At 44.0% G+C, this 21,749-nt stretch overlaps 2 protein-coding genes across 2 annotated transcripts; one reads left to right on the forward strand and one right to left on the reverse strand.

Moving 5' to 3' along the window:
• The first annotated feature begins 1,064 nt into the window (after nt 1-1,064).
• metrn (meteorin, glial cell differentiation regulator) lies at nt 1,065-5,525 on the forward strand. The gene is made up of 4 exons (XM_020083536.2): nt 1,065-1,423; nt 2,010-2,443; nt 3,874-3,933; nt 4,384-5,525. Exons 1-4 carry the CDS (start codon nt 1,317-1,319, stop codon nt 4,695-4,697), a joined length of 915 nt encoding a protein of 304 aa, XP_019939095.1. The 5' UTR covers nt 1,065-1,316; the 3' UTR covers nt 4,698-5,525.
• Nucleotides 5,526-16,949: 11,424 nt separating this feature from the next.
• ccdc78 (coiled-coil domain containing 78) lies at nt 16,950-21,739 on the reverse strand. Its single transcript, XM_069518084.1, has 14 exons — nt 21,469-21,739; nt 21,192-21,323; nt 21,012-21,098; nt 20,477-20,833; nt 20,126-20,176; nt 19,913-20,001; nt 19,578-19,656; nt 18,930-19,055; nt 18,654-18,850; nt 18,315-18,489; nt 17,860-17,903; nt 17,692-17,770; nt 17,495-17,595; nt 16,950-17,067 (listed from the first exon to the last, which is right to left on the reverse strand). The coding sequence occupies exons 1-14, from the start codon at nt 21,538-21,540 to the stop codon at nt 16,980-16,982; spliced, it is 1,677 nt and encodes a 558-aa protein (XP_069374185.1). The 5' UTR covers nt 21,541-21,739; the 3' UTR covers nt 16,950-16,979.
• Nucleotides 21,740-21,749: the final 10 nt, after the last annotated feature.

Consider the following 21,749-nt stretch of genomic DNA (forward strand, 5'->3'; position numbering starts at 1 on the left):
AACCAACATGACTTAAACAGAAAGCGCACGAAAGAAAAGTTAAAGAACAATTTGAAAAACCAAGATATTTCTGCATGACTAAGCAGCAAACACACTTTTAATTGGTGTTTTTCTCCCACAACTAAAACTTACTTTTTTGCCTCTTCTCACCAGAGGACAGATTTCATACATTCACCTGCTGAAACGTGTGTCCTCATTTTAAATTTGAGTTTAACACACTTCACATGTGAACATAATAGAGTGTGATACTCAACCTGGCGGGACATGTCAGGACGCGTTGGGTTCGGACAACACTTTTTTAAATTGGGTTAGGGTCTGGATCAGCTGCTTTTCTCTAGGGCTCAGTTAGGTTTAGACAAAATACTGAACCCTGTGCCATCCTCTAGTACTTATGAGTATTTTGTAAAACCTGAACAATTTATTAGTTGGCTGATAAATATAATACAAATATAATAAATCTACTGATGTGAGCCTCATCTGCATATATGCATTTGTTTTTGCCCATATGTGGCAATATGATTGTATTTGTGTGTTTTTAATTTAATCAGTTTATGTTTATTTATGATAATAACAGATTTCAGTCAATATATCGGCATCAGAATTTTTTGTTCCCAATTATTGGTATTGGCATCAAATCCTGCTCCACCACCAAACTTACATCAGTGTATTGTGGAAACGTAAAGCCTCTGTTGAAAATGAGTTAAACAGGAGACATCAAGTGACCAGCAGTTATGAGCAAAGGGCTGTTTCCATCCTGGATCTTTGAATTAGAGAAAAGGACAAGTTGTATTTAAACTTTCTTTAGTTGGAAAAAAAACTGCATCCGATTCAGATAACTACTCAAAGCAGAATCTTTTCTGATGTCTTAGAATGTGCGGACTGTGGAGTGAGGGACGGATCTTTAAACTCTAATTCTGAGTTAAGTTAATTGGTCATTTCTGTGCACACATGTCAACACAATAGTGAATGGTAACATTGGTTTATCACGTCCCTCCCCCTCCTCCGTGTGAGTGGTTTAAAGTTTCTCTCTCCGCGCTCTGATTGGTCGCTGAAGTTTTTCTGAGGGGGAATAAACTCCGGAGCTGGTGCGCTCTCTGACGCACAGCAGCCCGGAGGAGCAGAGAGGGAAGCTGAGGCGGTTCACTGGTGTTCACTTATCTCACACAGCAGGGTGAGGAGATACAGGAGCATGGAGATGACCGTAATCAGGAAAATAATCATTTTATAACGTACTTTAGGATTTGACAGGATTGGAGGATTGGAATAATCTCCCTCTGACTTTTTTTTTAAAAACTTTACATCCAGCGCTGTTGAAAATGTGCGGTTCAGGGATTTGGATTAACGCAATTTGGATTTTACTTTTTGCCATTTTTCATGTTGCTCTTTCAAATTATTCCGAGGACCAATGCAGCTGGAGAGGAAGGCAAGTATTTCTAATTTCATCTGTGCTGGGTTTTTTTGCATGTGGCTAAATGAGAAGGCGATGCAGAAATGAGGCTGGGGGATGCTGCAGGCGTTTGTGTGTTTGCTTGTGTATTTGTAAAAGACAATGCACGTCTGCATGCAACATGTTGAGACTTGCCATTAGCGCGCAATTAAAATGTTTGCGCAGTTCCGCGGCGCAGCGGCTGCGCCTGCGGGCAGTCTGCAGGAGGGAGGCAGGGTCCAGACAGGCAGGAGACTGAGGGATTAACAGTGATACTTGCAGGAAACACACATCGTGCATGCTGCTGTGAGGTGCAGCTTCCTCCTGGTGCATTGGGGAAACGTGCAGAAAACATAAAAAAATGAATTAGTTAAGATTGAGTTAAAGGCTAGTGTTTCCACAGGCCTGTCAGTAGGTGGCGCATTCTCTGTATAGGCCCTAATCTGCTGAAGTTCTGCTAAAACTGGATTTTTACTTGTCTATGTCACTTTTATAACTTCTTTGCCAACCCTGCAGTGATATTATGTGTGTACTAGGTGTGTGTCCGACCTTTACTCATCTTCATCTTCCTTCCTCCCCACAGTGGTTTGTCCCAGCAGCAGGGCAGCGTGGAGCAGATCTCCCTCCACTGCTCTGAGGGCACCCTGGACTGGCTGTATCCCAAAGGTGCCCTGCGCCTCAGCCTCTCGCCGCGCCTGCCTTCCGTGGCGGTGGGGCCCGGCGGCAGCAGCTCGGGCCTCATCACGGCCTGCGTCAAGCCCTCAGAGCAGTTCCACGGGGCCCAGCTCTACCTGGAGAGGGACGGGGTGCTGGAGCTGCTGGTGGGGGACCGCCTGGAGTCCTCGCCCCCACCCAGGGTGCGGTGCTTCAGCCGGTTGCCTGGGGAGAGGGTGGCGCTGTTCCTGCAGGCTACACCCCACCAGGACATCAGCAGAAGGACCGCCTCCTTTCGCTATGAGCTGAGGGGGGACTGGACCGCTCGGCTGTCGCTGGACTCCAACACCATCAGCAGTGAAGGTGAGGCAGTGATGCAGGAGTCAGCCATGTTGGTTTGAGTGAGGCCTCTTAGGGTCAAATCTAAGGAGGCATGGTCACATTTTTACTTAACTTTTTTCTAATTTCCAATGAAATAAAATATGGAAGTTTTGGCCACTTATATATAGGTTACTCTCTCCTTTATTCATAGACTTCAAATTCATTAAAAAACTTTAAAATCAACCAAATTTAGGTCACAACCTTTCCTCCCTTCCTGAAAATGTGTGGCGATTAAAGGTTTTGCACCACAAGCGAATATATTATACACGGTATAATTCTCCTCTAGATGATTCATAATTCGTAGCAGTCCTCTGTGGGCTGCTCGGACTTTGCACGGCCCACGTAGGAAGTGGCCAAACTTTTCCCCAGAGGCGTGCTGGTTTTGAGCAGGAGAAGGGGAGCTGTGGAGTGCAGAGAAGGAGAGGGGGGGGGACAAAAGCACAGTATGTGGGGCTTTCTCCAGAGTCCAGAGCCCTTTGAATGGGTGCCGCATGAGTATTCTGGGATTACTGCCGTCTCCTAGGCGACAGGGAGGCCTCTGCCCAGCTGAGATGCTCCCCTCTTTTGTTGAGCTGCCTCTCTGTGGGGAGACTTGTCTGTAGCAGTGCACTCCCCCCCACATCTCTCTCTCCCTCTCTCTGTCACACACACACACACACACACTGATTAGGTTTGGAAGGGGGTTTGCTGTGGACTCGAGAGGAAGGAATCTCATTTATCAAGAGGTTTTCACTAAAGAGGAGAATGTGTGGGGTGGGCAAAGGGCCTCCAAAGAACCACAAGGAGAACTTTAAAAAATGCCAGGACTTTTTTTTTTTCTCACCACAATTCAGTCAAAACAGACAGCGAGAGCTTTACTGGGCTGTTGTTTTTTTTTTTATCTTTTTGTGGCCATCTGTAAAACCTGCTGTGAATTTCAGGAAGCTGCACTCCGTTTTTTTAAAAGAAAATTTATCAGGCCTTTGGTGAAAGGGGGGCAAGGAATTTTCTGGGAAGTGGGATTTTGCTCCTTCTTGAAATCTTTGAAGTCCTCTCCTGCTCCCTCTCCTCGGCCCCCGTGTGAAGGCTTTGATGAGGTGTGACTGTAGACACCCTGAAAGGCTTAAAGGGGGGGAAGTTTCATTTGGCCTTTAAATTGTCTGCGGTGGACGAGCCTCCCACCTTAAAACTCTGCCGGTTCCTCCTCTGCCAACTGTAAAAGTAGCAGCTGTCTGTTAGGACTCGGTGGTTGGTCTCTCCTTTGTTGCACAGAGTTTGAGGTCGGGATTCACATCTCACATTCCTGTGCATGTGATCTGGAAATGCGGCCTCTGTTTTCCAGAGCTTCAGTAGAACTATTAGCATGTAGGTGTTGTTCAGAGCGTTGTGAGGTCACTAACTGATTTTCTCTCTATTTTCTGTTTTCTCTCCAGAAGCCTGCAGACCCTGCAACAACACAGAGATTCTGATGGCTGTTTGCACCAGCGACTTTGGTGAGTTACCTTTCTAACCAGCAAAAACACAGCAAATCAAATGATGAATTCAAACAGGATTAACATATTAAACTGGACCACCAAACGTCAAGAAGTCCCCGCGGTAAAGCCGCAGAACGAAATGATTTGAGTCAGGATCTACAAATGAAATCCCTGCATCCCCTGAGAATAAGCAGTGGGCTAATCTGCAGGCCTCTGATTGAGCTGTATTGGAAGTGAGGAGAAGTTCAGCTGGCAACAAAAGTTAGAGGGATTAGTGAGCAGGCCTGGGCCTAAGACAGTTTTATCGTCTGTATCACACAGAAAACAAAGTCTCTAACTCAAATAGGTCAATGCAACATTTTCTAGATGGCACAAACAGTCATAATAACATTATTCAAAGGTGCATGTTGGGAGATAACCACAGGAATTTACCAGAAAGTAACCTGATTGTTTTTTTTAAATCCACAGTGGTGCGTGGTAACATCTGGTCAGTGGAGGAAGATGAGAACCTACGGGCGGCAGTGATCAAGGTCAGCGCCACTCGCGTGTTTCGCCAGAAGTACGCCCTGTTCACCGGCAACAGTCGCCTGACCAGCAAAGGCGAGATCAGGACTCTAATGCAGTGTGGCGTCAAACCGGGACGCGGCAGCTTCCTCTTCACGGGTCGCGTCCACTTCGGCGAGGCCTGGCTGGGCTGTGCTCCCCGTTACAAGGACTTCCAGCAGGCGTACACGATAGCCAAAGCAGCCCAGCAAATACCCTGTGAACTGCCTATAGACTGAGTTCAACCTCATGTTGTAGCTTGTCTATGGCTCAGAACCAGGCTGGACTCGAAGCCAGGCCAAACTCAGCCCTGTTCCATGTTTCGGAAGAAGCCCCAACGCGCAACCGTTGTCGACGTTGCCACGGTGCCACCGACGGATATTCCCAAAGGACTGAGGAGTGAAATGGACTTTCCCAACATCATTTCAGTGCAATACACAGTCACCTGGTCCAGAAGACCAAGTGGAGCTGTGACATGGTGGAAAATGGAGATTATAAGCATTTGGCATCGTTTTATGAACAGTGATGCTGCTTCAGAGAAAGTCTTTGAAAAAGCTCTTTGAAAAATCTCATTTGGGATAAATTAAGTTAGGCCATTAATTCAGGCCTCTTCAGACTCATAGCTCAGAAACTCAGGAACATTTAGGAGAAGTTCAACAGAAAGTTTCCTGCCGTGTAGTTGAGGATGCACCGCAGGCTGTGGTCTAAGATTTCAAAATGGCTGCCTTTTTACCGCAGTGTTTTTTCTGTTTGAAAATGTCCAATCACAGGACAGTGATTTGGTTTTTTATTACTTCCCCTCTAATGGGGTCATTCTCAGTGTTACTATTATTAAGGAGATTATTAAAAAACAGTAAATGTTAAAAGAATATTTGCACTGATTAAGGAAAGGGAATGATCTGGAAAGTGTGATGCTGCAAGCACTGAAAACCAAATAAGAGAAGCAACTTTATGTAGCATAGCGGAGCGATTGAGAATTTAATATATGCACAGATGGTGTGAGCACGTACATTAGTGACACACAGCTGGGGCGACCTGAGCAGGTTCCACAGCTCCATGTAGTGCTGAGAGCACTTTTCATTTTCTGGCCAACTCAGAGATTTTGTTTCTGAAAGGAAGATGCAGTCTTCCCTTTGTAAGTTGTCACATGTTTCAGCTCAGTGGCAAAAAAATTAAAAATATTTCAATAAATCAGACTTTATTTGGGTTCAAATACTGAAAATAAATGCAGGTTGCGGGAGTCTTGCCAAAACAGGTGCAAGTTTGGATGTTGTCAAGTCATTCGCTGCTCTCTCCTGTCATGTATTGCTGGACATTATGGATATTTTATGGGGCGTTTTCTAAGTAAAACAAGCTTTTAGAAGACAAATCTGATGCCATGTGCAAGAAAGAATTAAAAAAATTCAGTGGAAAAATGAATTTCTACCCAAGGCTCCATATGCATTTATACAACTGCTCTGTTAAACAATTTCATTTCTGATGTGCACTATATCAACACGAGGAAGAGGTTCATACCAAATGACCATGATGTGCTGAAGCGTTATGTCTTAAGAGCGTACACTGCCATTTTACTGTTTGTCATTTTTGTCATGTGAATTTATGTCAATATCAATGTGAATGTAAATATGTTCATAAGAAATTCTAGAAACAATGGCTGTGGAAAAAAAAGTTTGTCTTCATATTGTTGATTATTTTTATGTTTGTCTGTGTTATTAAAATATTAAGTAAGAAAACACTCCTGATGTTTCTGGATTTTTTAAAATGTCTTCTTAAAGCTTCACATTTATTCACTTTGAACTGCTTCTTTACGGATTTTTGATTCAACAGGCTCATTTCATGCTTCTTTGTCCTCTCACCTCACACATCACACACTTTAATCTACATTAGAGTATGTGGCTCCAAAGGTTTCGACCACGGTAAACTTTTCTCAGACATAAGTCTCTTCAAGTGCCCATGAATCAGACGCCTGAAAGCCGGGAACAAATGGAGACGCCGGAGAAAGCGAGAGGGCCTTAATGGCAGAGAGATTTAAGGAGTGTTTAGGACCCTGAGGGCATTCGGACAGGGAAGGAGGTAGAAAACAGCGTCTGGAATTCTGTTGTCCTCAGCCTCCCATTTGCAGGATTCAGGAAGCAATAAATCGCGATTAAGGGAGCGGCGTGGCGGACTCGGCTGGGCTGAGGTGCCACACAGTCGCTCACTTTGTCCTGACCACGTGTGTGCAAGAACACAATCAAACCAGATCTGTTTTCCACTCAACTCAGGCCACACGCCTGTAGCCTGGAGCAAACTTTTGTTTCCTACCTCGACATTGGTTTTCATCCACACAGTCATATATCTGTTACCTGTCATCTGCTCGGACAGATGAGGAGCTGCATGGTAGATAAGAGGGAAACACCCCTATCACTGTACCTCTACAGCTGCTTTCAGGCCTGCGCCACGGATAATCTCCCAAAATTATCAGGAGATATATGAGATTATTATCAAAATAATAAACCGCAGCATACGTCCATGTTCCATGCAGGCACCACCCCTCACCTGAATGTTCTGGACAACCTCCTGCTGCATTCTAAAATGCAAACTTCGGAAAATGTCAAAACCCAATAATGCTGACATTCTCTGGAGTTCATGTCTGAAAACGGCTGACGATAAACTCAGCACCTGTTTCTCGATCTTGCAAAAAAAACGTACTGCACAAACGCACATTGCAAAACACCTCAGTGCGATCTCAGTTTTACTACATGCAGTAAATCCGTTTGAAAAAGAGCAGCTGGGGGAATTAACATGGAGTTTGGGGTTTAATAGGAAAGAATCACAAAAGCTCGACATGCTTCCCATGTCTGGCCATGCAGCGATCTCCCATAGAAACCCCCGACATTGGTTCTGCCACTGCATCACTAGTTCATGGGAGCAAACCTCCAACCTCCCCAGCTATTTACTGCCTCAGTGCTCCTTTAAAAAATCCTGGCGCTGGGGGGGCCCCGAGCCGCTCGACCCTACACACAGACTTGTCGGGCCCCCTCCTCCCTTCCAGTCCATCTGAGGTTACTGCTGCGGGCCTGATAAGCCAAAACAAAGGGCACTCAAATTATACTCCCTCGGCTAATACATCATGTGACATTTTGAAAAAGCTCAACTTCCTGAATTGCTGTCACTTCTCTGTGACCCCAGCATGAACCCTGGGAAACTGCAGTAGTAATGTCTGCGTAGCCACAATGACACAGTGGCACAGTTTGTTTTGCACAAGCTGAATTTAAGCTATTATAATAATTACTGTTTAATTGTACCAACAATCCCAGGCTTTGGGAACACAAAAAAGTTCTAAAGAACTTTTTACTTGTAGAATTTTTGCTTAAGGAGCTGAAAAACCAATCTTCGTGATGAAATCCATTGACTGATTATGCTACACACAGGTAATCAAGCATGCACTCCTTCAACACTGAGGGATTTTCATTGTTGTTTCTGCAGAAAGCTGCACACACAATAAATCCCCCTCCACCCATCCACCCCACTCCTCTCTTTATTCTCTCCCACTGTGCGGCTGAAGTGAGGTTCGGACGCAGCAAAGCGGGAAACGCTCAGGAAAGTGGAATCCAAAGAGATGGGAGAGAGTCGCCGGGTGTGGACTTCCGTCGCTCCCTGGGGGAGTTTGAGGGGAAGCGGCCAGAGACAAAGCTCCAGAGATGAGAGCACAAGCAGGGGCAAAGTGCTCCTGGACACTCCCCTGGAGTCCAGCACAACAAAACTCCACCTATGGCAAACAGGCCCTGTTTTTACAGCAGCAGCAAATCTCCCTGTTATCCAGCATGCACATGTAAGGGCTGATCCACCATTTCGTCAAGAAGAAAATTAACAAATATAATGTTTTTTCTGTAAATAAAATGATCTAACTGCTTTCAGTCACAGTTTGTCCTCAGAGATGTAACTGCAGCAGACAGACAGAGCAGGAAAAATACAGGGAAAACTGCGAATCTTTATATTTATTTTGTCTTCTTTGTTATGTAACCTAGTAACAACTGCAAATTGTGCATCAGTGATGTATCATACGTTTAATAGTGATCCAGACTGCACTGCTTGTCGTAAACAGGCTAAATTGTGGGAAATAGTTTCTTCTGCCAAGGAGGTTATGTTTCCACCAACAACAGCTGGTTAGGTGACTGTTGACCAAGTCAAGAACATACATTCATTTTATTCCATAAACGTAATCTCATAATTTATTCTTACTCCTGTTTTGTGGTCTGATTTCTCTCCCACCGGCCCCCCTCTCTCTCTCTCCCTCTTCCTCTCTTCACTGGAACTGGTCTTTTCATGGGTGAATCATAGAAACTTTCCCACATCCTGGTCCACAGCTGCTGGGTGCTGCACTGTTGTGGAACCAACAACAGTGGTTGGGAGGCTCTGACACACACTTGACCCTAATCTCAAATCTCTCACCTTGTGCCAAACGATACTCGAAGCCTCTGAATGATTGAATCGCAGAAGCTTTTCTCATGATTTCCATTTCGAGAAATCTTGTTCCTCTGAGGTGAGTGAGCAAGAATAATGTTCTAATTGTGCTTTAAACCTGTCAGGACAAGACATAGCAAACCAACATATAGAGTCCTGCACGGGGTCAATGGGTAACCTGCAAAAAAGTTTTGGGGAGAAATCAGAAATTGAAATGATCGTGCAGTATTTTAACATCCAAATCAGCTTTTATGAGTCAACTGCAAGGATTTTGTTTTATTGTGAAAGCCCACAACACCAGCTTTTCCACAGTGTATTAGTGTTTGATAGCCACAAGCTACAACTGACAGACACTTTTCCAAGAACACGACTCAACCACCAAAACAGGGGGATAAGGAGGCCATGATGACTCAGTGGATGTGAGTGACTGTGTATGTATGTTTGTTTAATCACGGGAGACGGGTTGGGTCATTTAAGTTAACAGGTCTGGATTTGTCTCTGAGATAATAAAGGATAGCAGGTCAAGTGCGAGTTTGCAAATTGGGCCTGTGCAGGTTTCGAACTCAAGGTTTCCAAGAAATATCCAAACTTTGTCTTAAAAGCTTTTTGTGTTTTCTAATGTAGCAAGAAAATGAAAAGCTAAATGTCTTTAGGTTGATCTGGTGCACTTGGCTTTTAGATCCTACAAGTGCCACAGAGGGAAAAGACAACATGAGGGAATTCCTCTGCAGCTTCTACATATATGTAAGGACTGAGAAGTGATGGAGAAACAGCTGTGCATTTCATCAGGGTTTATTTCCCACATAAACAAAAGCTGGTAATCCAACTCTCTGCCACCAAGTGTCAGTGGCTGTGCATCGTGCAGCCCCTCCATCAGCTCAGCACCAGCTGACAGGGAGCATGACTACATGACCACGCTCTGGCATCTCACACTCCCAGCTGACAATTTCTGGTTCCCATAACACCCTCGCACAGCTGGCGATTCGGATGATTCCCAAATGGAAACCGAATGTTCAGGTTCGAGAACGCACCACAACTCGCTGTGCCAGGGAAATGCCAGTCAAATCACACGCTTCATGCCTCGCTCCTACTTAACCCTCCTCGGTGCTGAAAGTCGTGTAAGACACAAACTTTCTGTGTTGAGCTGTTTGCAAAGATTGTAAGGAGCGATGGCTATTCAGGGGGCAGGGGGAGAAAAAAAAACGTGGTCATCCATAAAGTGGAGTGGGCAGTTTGGGTGGGTTGAGAGGTCAAGGTAAAATAGAGAACAAGTGTGGAGTGGTGCAAGAGCATGTTTATCTGGCCATGTTATCCCTCTGAAGTAGTGAGGGGAGGAGAGCGCCGAGCCCCCTTTGTTCCTCAAGAGCCTGCAGATGGCTGTAATCCCCTCCAAAATGCGCACTGAAAATCAATCAAGACAGGGTGGACATGGTGCATGAGTGTGCAGGCGGGCGACACTTTTCTCGGGGAGGGGGTCCCGCAAAGAAACTCAAGTTGGGTCAAACAAGCGTCTTTGGTGCTTTCCCGCCAAAAAAAGTATTGTAAGGAAAGACAGAAGGATTGAATTGGGACCCCTCAAAACGAAGGCCCGCTCTCGCTAACGCTCAGTTTGAGCTCCTCACAGCTGCCACCTCCTCGCCATGTCCTGTGGCTGACGTCGCCCGCAGGGGGTACAACCACAAAAACCACTGTAAGAAGGCTACTTAGGGGCATTCACTGCAGCTCACATGGAAGTGAAAAGGAAAAATGTCAACCTCATAGAGGTAAGAGGAAAAGTTGTGCAATTATCAGAGAGAGCAGGATTCATCCTCTGGGTCGGGACAAAAGTTTTATCATAATTCATTCATTAGTGGTTCTGATAATTCAAATCATTGATGCACAATGCTTGGCCTGGACTCATCAGTCTAAGTGACGGGACAACAGCATGATCACGACAATGGGTTCTGAGTCCCGCTGCAGCTCAGTTACTGCAGATGACTTCTACAGTTTCATAAAGAAAATGTGCAACTGGCATCACTACAGGCCAAATAAACAGACCATTTCAAACTCAAAGGTTTAGATCGGGGACTGCAGAAGTATTTTAAGATATAAAACATGAGATCAAAATTGACTCAGCAGCACAAGGGGAATAATGAAGTAAGAAGAGAAAACGAAGTACGATAAAAATTAGAGCAATGTTAAGCCGTTTAATACATGTGCAATACAGAGAAAAAAGTTGTGTGATTCTGTAATTGGTCCAAATCCTTTGTAATATTTAATATGTGCAGCAGGCTCTCTTGGATTTGGGATGTTAGTCTTGCGTTGTGCAGTCGAATGGCTGATGGCACAAAGGGAATGGTTAACTCGCATTTTCCTACAATTCCTTGACATCATCCCTCTGGATACTGAAACCCAGCCTGAGTCTTAGTAGGAAGTAGAACTGTTTTTGGAAAAGGTTCTCCAGCCCTGCCAATTAACCAGCAGGATTATGGTTTACTCACAAAACCCATCTGATCGTCTGCACAAAGGGGAGAAACTTCAGTTCAGTTCTTCTCTCACTACCTACCACCCACCTCTCTGTTTCTCAGATCTAATCCTGCAGGACTGAGGCAAGGCCCAGCCTCCCCTCTTCAACAAGTTTTCTTTTTTCTTTTTGCCTGTTATCTTTCTCCTCGGAGAGGTCGTGTCAAGTTTCCTCCTCAGAGACGTTTTCCTCTGTGCTCATTGTTCGGAGATGTTTATTAAGGAAAGAGGGAGGCAGGAACGAAACTGCCACTCACAGTGGTTTTGTTGGGTTACTAGTATCTCTCGCACGTTTCTCCTGCAGTTTGCACCTTCAGGCCAAGATTTGTCAACAGATACTCCTGGTGCACTAAGCTGCAAAATATGTGAAGACATGATCATAGTCCCAGGCCACGTTCATTACGAAAATCTTGCAGGGATTCATTTATTAGTATCAAAAGAAGAACAAGTCATTTAATATGGAAACTAGAATGCAATCTGGTGCAGGTCTAAATGTGGTTTCACACGATGACTGTTAGTCCTTGGTGGAGGTATGCACTCAAACAATAATTATAATGCATTTTATCTCACGGCACCTTTGCCAAGGACAGCTTACAATATATTTTGTAAATAAACATATGAATGATTAAAGTAAAACCAAGCGTCAATATCAGATTAGGAGACGTCAAAACCTTTCATGTCAAAACAAGAATAGTTTAAAGTAAGAGCAAGGATACTGAGTGGGATTCTAGTTGTTAATGATTATCATTTGGTAACATCTCTACATAAATATTTGACCTCCTACATTTCCCAGAATTACTTTGAACCATTCCCAGAGAAAAACTGAGGATCTGCATGTTTGGTTTTACTTTGAGCGTTCAGGGCGATCTGGGTTGATAAGATGGAAGTGATAAGACTGTGGAATCATTGACTTAATATGTCTGAAAACAGGGAGTAAATCACACAATTCTCCATGTGCTGCAGAGCCTCAAGCTGAATAACAATAATATGTTTACACATAATTCATCATGCACCTTGAACACAATCAGATGAAAGTTATACATTACAATGAAATATATATATAATCAGTCAAGGCTTGTTTGCACCAGAGGTAAAACATATTTTTAAAACTTGTGTGTTTTTTTTGAGTTTTTTTTTCCTTCCAGTTGCAAACAGTACTCTGGTCATGGTGGAATGTGACTGAGTGTCTGCTGAGAGCACTTCTCCTGCTGGATCGGGTGAAAGAGGAACTTGTGAGGCCATTTATGCATCAGACGTGCTGACAGTTGCTGCGTGTTTATATTCCGACAAAGTGCCCTGGCACATAGTGCATCAGGCCGGCCGCCGTGCTCTGTCTGATGTGTCAGAAGCTCCCTTTGCTCTCCTCTCCCTGTCGCTCAGTCTATTCGCTCATTCCAGGGGAACATGTGCGCTGGAATTCTCCCCCAATTAAGACAGGGATTAGCCGGGTCCACTGTGGGAACCGGCCGAGTGTGGGAAAGCAGAGGGTCTGTCCCTCTCTCGTTCCCTCACACTCACTCTCAGCCTCATTTCCACTCACTCCTGTTCATCACGCTGCCTCCCTCCCCTGTCCTTCTCACCCTTACTGTAACTCTTCCTCCCCTCTTTTCTCACCCTATATTCTCCAAGCTCCATTTTCTTTCTTTTTTTTTTTTTACCTTTTTAGCGACCCACTCTGTTAACCCTCACCCCCAAGAATCCATTTTTCATTGTTTCCCCCTCTCATCTTTATAATTATGCACACTGATCCCCTTTATTTTTTATTCTTTCTTTTCATTCTCTTTCTCCCCTTCTCGCAGCCACCCACAATCTCCCCAGCTTTCAGGCCTGATTCTTCAAGGTTTTCTGAAGTGCACGTTTCTTCTGTGCTCGCCTCTGCTGCCCCGGCCCTCCTCCCTCTTAATGCCTCTCCAGCCTCTGTGCTGAAAGCTTGTCTGGAGGGTAGCTGGGGACTCTTGCATGAATAGTCTGAGACTGTCAGACTGAGAGAGGGGGTGAAAAGACAGCTCATCAGAAAAGAACAGACAGGTGTCTTGTACAGCAGAGACAGTTAGTGTTGCCATCTTTACTTTTGTTGATTAATATCCAACGTTAAAACATGTATTTCACCAACTTGTATAGAGCACATATTGATGCAGCAAGTGGAAAAACAACACATGTTAGTATCGTGGGAGGAGCATTCAGCACACATGCATGGGAACGTCCTGGTTAAACTCTTTGCTCACTTTTCCATTGTCAGTGCATTTCTTTCGCACGATCTTGCAATACTCTGACGACCACATCAGATTCCTCTCCCACTGCCTCCACATTCCTCCCACTCACTGTCACCTTTTCTTCCTGGTTCCCACTCTCTCTCTCGCTCTCTCTCTCCTTTCCTTGTGTTCCAATAAATCCTCTCCCCGTGCACTCCTCCACACAAGGCTTGTCCGTTCCAATTACGACAGGGCCGCCCAGCCCCCGGCTCACACACTCTGCACACACAGGCCCGCTCTCATTAAGCCTGTATCAATTAGGCATTAACCTCCTAAAACAAAGGGCCTCTTGACGAGCGGCCCATCGCGGGCCATGTGAGGTACTTCCTCCGCACCGGTCCACCCTGCTTCCCATCCACAGAACGATACATTCATCCAACTCTTTTCCCACTGTGCTGCTCACAAAACAAATCTGGGCCTGAAAGTAACGACAAAACAGACGAAAGCGGAGAAACTGAACAAGCGTCGCAAGTTTACACACAGTTGTAATGTTGATGAGGTCTTGGTCTTGAGGATCAGTATAATGATGAGTTCACATGAACCAGAATGCTAATCTTCTGTGTTCTCTCATTAAAAACGTACATTTAGAAATCCAAGTGATAAAGATGTTCAAAAAATGTATTAGTTGTACTGGGCTGTATTGTAAGGACTGTATTGCATAGTTAACAGTACTTAATTCGTAAATGACAGGATTTTAAATGGTAAAACATTTTAAGTTTGAACTTAAAATCCAATTGTTTAAATGAAAGAAGACAAACAATGTCCATAGAATGATGTGAAACATTTCAATGGTTGAGAAGGAATCATGAATCCTTCTTTTTAAAGAGTGCTGGGCATGAATACATCTGTACAACATTAGAGGACAAAAAGTAAGTACTCCTGAAATAAACCCTTCCTTAGAAGAAGAAGAAGATTTACTTTTACTGTCATGTTTTACACTTTTTACATGCATACATAAAATTGTTCTCCGCATTTAACCCATCCAGTTGGCACCTGTCGAAACACGCACTTGCATAGAAACACACATAGACAGATGCCATGTACACACATATACTAGAGCAGTGGGCTGCCGTTGTCAGCGCCCGGGGAGCGGATGTTGGGGGGAGGGGGGTGGTGCCTTGCTCAAGGGCACCTCGGTCGTGGTGCACCACGACCGCCTCCCTTAGATTAAAATGTTTAGTCTTGATCAATTAAGTTTGAATTGTTGTGTACATCACATGAAAACCATTTAATAGCAACGTCATTGAAATATATGATCTCAATGTGCCATCTTCCAGACAGAAATAAAGAACAATGATACAAAACTCTTACACAGTATTCTGTGGCTGTACAAATAGTATTAAAGCAAACTGTTTTATTACAGGAGTTATGGAACAATTCAATCTGTTACTAACAGTGCAAACACACACATTCAAACAGTAGCGTGTGCGGTTCTGTCAGTCGACGTTTTGTTGGGTGTAAATCAGATTTTATGTCTGTGTGTCTATTTTATTGGGTTGTGTGCTCATGGTAGAAAAACCTGTTCTCCGCTCTCAGTGGGACGGGGACAGTAAAGTTGATAAACTGGTTGAGCTGAGCAGACGGATGAAAAACAAACTGCTAATTACATGGAGTATATAATCCTGCTGGTGGCTCTCACATCTGAGGCAAAAAGAAATAACACAGAAGGATGATTTTTTTTATGTTTTCAAATCATGTGACTGTAGGTTTGGGGCTTTGGGTGATAAATGACATTTGATGCAGGGGCATTGTTGATCTTAACCAAAGTTTAGATCAAATTAATGTGGAAATTATATAAAAAATACAATTGAATAATTTACCAAAAATGTGAATTTATAATTTCTTAATTCTGATACAGGTGATGAAAAAAGACCTGTGTAAATAGGATTAAATAGAAACATAAAAAGAGGTGCTTAGTGCTCTGTCGTTGCTTGAGCTGCCCTATTGTTAGCAAAGCGTACTGGTTTCACCTGTATTCTCACAGGGGATAAACCCAGTATGCAAATGTTTGGATCTAAATCAAAATCTAGAATTCAGATATATTACTCTACTTATTATTATTTATATTATTTGTACCATAATAGTGACGTCATATTGTGTTCAATAAATAGCTGGTCACAGTCCAAGGAGTCAAGTTCTTCAAAAATGTTGAGGAAAAAAAAACTTGGCACGTTGCCTTGGAGACCAGTTGCTCATACTATATTGTATTTCTTTAAATTAAAAAATAATTACTATTTTCTTTGCGTTTTGTTTGATTTCATTTTGTGTGCAGAGGCCTCTGCAGACACATCACCTCTCTTCTCTTGTGTTTGTTTGGCGCAGCAGCAAAGAACAACCTGGTTTTTAATTTTCCCACAGATCCGCCGGTGAGGAGTGGTCCCCAGCACCCAGCGCTTTGGCACAGTGACTATGTTGGCACGGGCCCAAGCCGAACACCCCCCCACCCCTTTTCCCAGGGCCCTGGGAGTGTAATACATTACTTACAAAATCCCACTTCCCATTCCTCTCAGACTTTCACACCCCTGTTACCCACCCTCCCCCTCCTGATGGCTGGCATGCCCCCTGAAAAGGGGATTGGGGTGACATGCCTATGACTCTCTCCATCCCCTCTACTTTTCCCATCATTCCCCAGACTACTTCAGCTTTCAACATAACTTTGATATAAACTTTCTGACACTTTCAGCCAAACTTTTCAAATAATGCCACAAGTACTTTCTACTTTTAAAGTTATATCAGCTGTTGGGACCCTGCTACCAAAACACGCCAGAGACAAAAAAGAGCAGACCCTTTCACTGTTAAAGGGATTTAAAGGGAATAATTTCCTATTCACACAAACACTGAAGGTTATAAATATGAACCCCTCACTTGGGAAAAAGCCCGGCTTGTTGTCCGCCACAGTTCTCAGCACGGCATTGAGGGGAGAGCATTCACAGGCGTGTATGTGTCTGGGTAACATGTAATGACATTATTCTCACCAGGGTGACCCCTCGCTGTCACCACGCTTTCTTCTCCCGAGCTCGTGAAATTGACATAAGCTTTACAAACATTCCAGGCATTTTTTTCTCAAGGCCAGATTTCTTTGGGGGCCTTTCATAGAGAAAAGCAGCAGAATGAGCAGCACCACCTAGTGATGGTGTGTGAACGCACCAGGGATTCACACACCATGTTTAAAAACTTAAAACAGGTCATCCAGATGGATTTATAGGGAAACTAAATTAATTGAAACTGCTTTTGATTTGTGTGATCTCAGAGGAAAACATTTTTAAAACTAAAATACATAAATGTGAGAACGTATGACTGAAGATGGGATTTCCTGTTTTCTTAATGGAGAGATGATTTAGCACTCTGGGATCGGCCTCCCTCCTGTTTCCCATGCAGTCTGCGGAGATGTGTGATCTCCTCTTTATACCTGCAGGTTGCATTAATGTTCAGTACAACGCTCGTATAAATTGAAACATTACATGACTTGCGCGTTAAAGGGATAGTTCAGCGAAAATCATCTATTCACCCCGAGGCCGATGGAGGGGTGGGCGAAGTGTTTGAGTCCACAAAACACTATTGGAGTTTCAGGGGTGAACAGTGTTGCAGCCAAATCCAATACAATTGAAGTAAATTAATCTTCAAACTTGAAATGCCTCCATACAGCTTCCTCTGGTGTCATCCAAGTGTTAGTAAGCCCCGACATTCAAATTTGACTTGAAATAGCATAATTTACACCATGTTGTTAGCCTAAAAGTCTCCCATCAGTCCCCCTCTTGTATTTGGCTGCAACGCTGAGTAGATAATGACTGAATTTTCATTTTTCGGTGAACTATCCCTTTAAGAGACTTCCTGACCTGCCCAGGTGGTTGTCGACGTAGTCCTGCAACTCCGACACCTGCGCCTCTGCAACTGTCGCCCTGGTGATGAGAAGAGCTCGCTCCTTCTCAAAGCTCACCTGTCAGAGAAAAAGCTTCAAATCTCCTTCATCCCATAAAAGATTGTAAGATTCTTAATGAAATCAGAAATTGAAATGGAAGAGAGGTTTGTTTACCAGCGTAGAGTCTGTGATCTTCAGTTGTGTCCTTACATCCATCCAGGGTTCCTCACATCTCTGCTCCAGTTTTACTGGCCTGAAAAAAGGGACAGTTTGAAAAAAAAAATTTAATGACACACCCCACAGCTGATCTGTCATAAGATGAAATAGAAAAATGACACTCACTCCAGACAGCTTGAATTCTGACCAGGCATCTTTAGGGCAGCCACCTGGAAACAGGAAACTCAAAGTGAACAGAAATAGCATTATTTCCTGCTGAGCTGTCCTGTCCGACACTGTTCATTCTACCACTGACCTTGTATTAACTGAAACTAAAATCTAACAACTTCTTTAAAAGCAAATGTAAAATAAAGTGACAATCACGCTCTTATTGCTCCAACAGGCAACTAGATTATATTTAACATCATCAAATATCCATCAATGCTGTTACATGATCTGAAATCCACCTCTGCAGCAATAATTCTTTTTGTCTGTGTGAGGTGATCACAGTTCACCGCTCGCTCTTTGGCTTTATAATAGGACACAAAGAAGAATCCCCGCAGACCCAATACAAACATTCACCAGACAAAACAAAAGCACATCGATCCACTTCAAAGCAGCCATCTTTCTTTTCACTCTACCTGCTCCAGGGCCGCCTGCAGCCGAGCCTCCAGCCTCGCTTTGTCCAGACGAATATGCTGGAGCTCGCTCTCAGTTTCATCCCTCAGCTCGGTGAGCTCCAGGCTGAAACTGGCCTCTGGAAGTCCAGGATCAAGACCGCACTCTGGTTTTGCCAAAACCTGCTCCCTCTGAACCCTAAAAGCAAAATCTAAAGTCTGGTGATGCTAATTCATCAAATAAGTTAATATATACAAATTACAACATCATTATTAATCATCATTATTACATTTCTGCTGTTTTGTGTCTGATATGTGTTTTAACATTGAACCTTATGTTTAGGGACCTGGACTGCCTGTTACCTGTATGCGATGAGCAGTGCATGATGGGTCTTAGTGGTCTTCTGCAGTCTCTTCTTATAGGAGCGAGCAGCAGAAGCCAGCTGCTCCTCTCTGACCCTGTAGGAGGAACGCACATCCTGCAGCAGGTTTTCTACAAACACCCTCATCTTAGGTCCCTGTGAGGGAGGTTTCCCATCTCCGAGTCCATCAATGTAACCCTGGGTTCAAACACGTGAAAATGAGCAACAGAGTAAAATGAGGGATTTGTCATGTCGCCATGTTGTGTTCACTGCTCACCGCCAAGTCCTGCACATAGCACACCAGCCGTGCCCGGAACTCCTCGTTCAGCTCTTTGACCTGAAGCTGCAGCTTTGAGTTTTCTCCTTCTGCCTCCTTCACTTGGCTCTGAGAGCACATTAGTGCCTTGGGTGGAAATTATACAGACGTGTCGATTTGACATAGTTCCACCATTTTAACCTCCTATTGAAATCAATACTTTTCATTTTATTATTGCTTGTGGGAGATTTTCAGTATCTTCTCTAAACAAAGTTACAAAGTGCTTCACAAATAAAAGACACACGAGCAAAAATACACATAAAATAAATAAAAATACATTTGTAAAAGAATAAATAAGAGAATAAAAACATGCATGACCACATATTACAAAAATAAGAACTAGAATTAGGTCAAATCAGGGAATGCAATAAAATAAAAGTATAATAACAATAATTATTATTTTATAACTGTTGTGGGTGGTATGTGTCCAGTAGAGGAGGTGCCTGACTGAGTAATAACTGTCATGAGCTGTGAGCTCTTGAAAAATCTTGGAATCAAAATATCTACACAGATTATTGTCTTGGTATCAGAATCTTGTCCATGTGAACATAGTGAGTGATCTGCAGCAGCTTGTCCTCTCAGTCAGTATCTGGGACCGTTCATGCTCACCGCATTCTGCTCAGACAGTTTCAGCTGGCTGTCACGGATCACTCTCCTGCTCTCCTGGTGCTCTTTGCTCACGGCCACCCTGATGACCAGACACAGGCGCGACCACAACCACAAGAGACGGCCACATCACAGGAGGAAGCAGAGAGACCACATCACACACCGGGAAACGAACCACAGCTCAAAACAAAAATCAAAGAGGGAACCACAGAGCAGAAGCATATGGGACGAACTCATCCCAACATGGCTGATTGATGAGCGAAAACATGAAAGATGAGGATGTTTCCTCTCAATTAAGCTTGTGCACGAGTAAATGTCAAACATTCGTGGGTCCTCACAGTTTCTCCTCCAGGTTCCTCTGCTGCTCCATGTAACCGTCCTTCAGCTTCTCCAGCATGTCTTTGATTTCATCCTGGTTTCCAAGAAGCTACGTGACAACAGAGGAGAAGAAGGTTCTGATACTGTGGTCAGATACTGAGATGTGTAAAACGTGTGAGCTGGTCATGGTTGACAAAAAGTAATCTTAGTGACCTTTATACTGAAGTACTCACAGTTTCTTTCATAGTTTTTTGTTCCTTGTCAAACGCTGACAAATCCTCAGTCTGTTGAGAAGATGACATGAAACTTAAAATTTGACATATCATAATCAAACAGAGCTTACCAGAGGCCGCGTGTAACAAAATCCCAATATTTACAACATTGATTAGAAGAAACAGTTTTTAACATAACTGAAATCACTGTTTAAAGTATTTATAAATGAGAAAATGATATGGATGTAGGGAGCAGACGACAAAATGAAACAGAGGAGTTATTGTCAGTAATGGTAGAATATGTGAAGCTTAGTGAGAGAGATCTCACCTGATCTGTCGAACACTATTATTTCAACCAGTCCACTGTCTCACCTTGACTCTGTTACTCGACATGTGGCTGATCAAGGCCCGCACCCTGTCCAGCTCTCCGTGGAGCCCCTGCGTGGTGGTCTTAACAGTCTGTTGCTGCTCCTCCAGCTGCCTGCGGAGGGCGTCCTGGGCCTTGGCCAGTGCCAGCAGCTCAACACTCAGCTCCTCGCCCTGGGACAGCTCTTTGTTGTGGGCCTGGGCCAGAACCTGGTAGCTCTTCCTCAGAGCGGCGTAGTCCTCCGTCAGGTCTCTGCCGCTTCTCTCTCCAGCTGTCAGACGAGCCTCAGCCGACTGAAGTCCCCTTGAAAGTTTGTCTCGCTGCAGCTCCAGCTCTGTTATCACACCGTCCTGGTCCAATATCTGAAGAGGGTAAAGAAAGTGCAGCAGGGGTGTAAACTCTAGACTGTATCGAATATGGCTGACATTACGACTCCTCAAAAGTGAAGCCAAACTGTCTCAATCTCCCCCTGGAGGCTGACTACAGTATACGTCATAAACAATCAAAGAACATGGAAAATAAAGATGGTTCATCTCTCACCTTGTTTTTCAGCTCAAACGTCTCTTCTTCAAAACGCTCTCTCATCTTGTTGGTCTGAATCTTTTCTTCCACCAGCTCCTTCGATATCTGAAAGAACGAGACGAGGGAAGACAGATCCCTCCAGTGCTTTAGTGAACATGGAAGCTTTTGTTAATGATGAACAAAGTTCATATACTCCACCTTCAGTTTTTCCTCCTCACTCTGGACCAGCCTGCAGGACAGGTCTGTGTTGGAGCCAGCCAGGTGGCCCAGTCTGCTTTCCAGATAGCCCACTTTGGCAAAGAGGCGTTCGTTTTTGTCACGTAGCTGGAGCTGAAAGGAGGTGAAGTGTATTTTCCCTTTAAAATCATTGCCCCTGGTAAGTTTACAGTTTACTCTGAGCCACCAATTAATTATATATATATATATATATATGTAGAGAAAAGTTCCCATCATGCAGGCGACATATTTAACTTACTGTTTCTTCTGTCAGAGCTTGAAGTCTCCGTTGAAGTTCTTTTGAATCAAGCTGCTGGTCCTGAGCGTCCATCTTCGCTCAGTGTCTGCTGCCTGTGGCCCTCACTGTATCCACCAACAATATGTTGCCATGGTTGAAATAACACAAACAAAGCTGGTCTGCTTTCGTACTGAATTTCATACCAAACATTACAGTTGATTCATTCAAACAACAGCACCACAAAATGCTGCAGCGCAGACGGCAGCACTCAGGCTCACTACAAACCATCTGCCTTCACCACC

This window comes from Paralichthys olivaceus, chromosome 21 (assembly GCF_024713975.1).
Source record: "Paralichthys olivaceus isolate ysfri-2021 chromosome 21, ASM2471397v2, whole genome shotgun sequence".
Taxonomy (NCBI): Eukaryota; Metazoa; Chordata; class Actinopteri; order Pleuronectiformes; family Paralichthyidae; genus Paralichthys; species Paralichthys olivaceus.

What these genes read in the sequence shown, in the direction of transcription:
- metrn (XM_020083536.2), top strand. Translation starts at nt 1,317, where the DNA reads ATGTGCGGTTCAGGGATTTGGATTAACGCAATTTGGATTTTACTTTTT. An exon ending in CAATGCAGCTGGAGAGGAAG is followed by an intron (nt 1,424 to 2,009) that starts GCAAGTATTTCT and finishes TCCTCCCCACAG; the next exon opens with TGGTTTGTCCCAGCAGCAGG. An exon ending in CAACACCATCAGCAGTGAAG is followed by an intron (nt 2,444 to 3,873) that starts GTGAGGCAGTGA and finishes TTTTCTCTCCAG; the next exon opens with AAGCCTGCAGACCCTGCAAC.
- ccdc78 (XM_069518084.1), bottom strand. Translation starts at nt 21,540, where the DNA reads ATGGACGCTCAGGACCAGCAGCTTGATTCAAAAGAACTTCAACGGAGA. An exon ending in CGTTTGAGCTGAAAAACAAG is followed by an intron (nt 20,834 to 21,011) that starts GTGAGAGATGAA and finishes TACCCTCTTCAG; the next exon opens with ATATTGGACCAGGACGGTGT. An exon ending in AGATCACAGACTCTACGCTG is followed by an intron (nt 17,596 to 17,691) that starts GTAAACAAACCT and finishes TTTCTCTGACAG; the next exon opens with GTGAGCTTTGAGAAGGAGCG.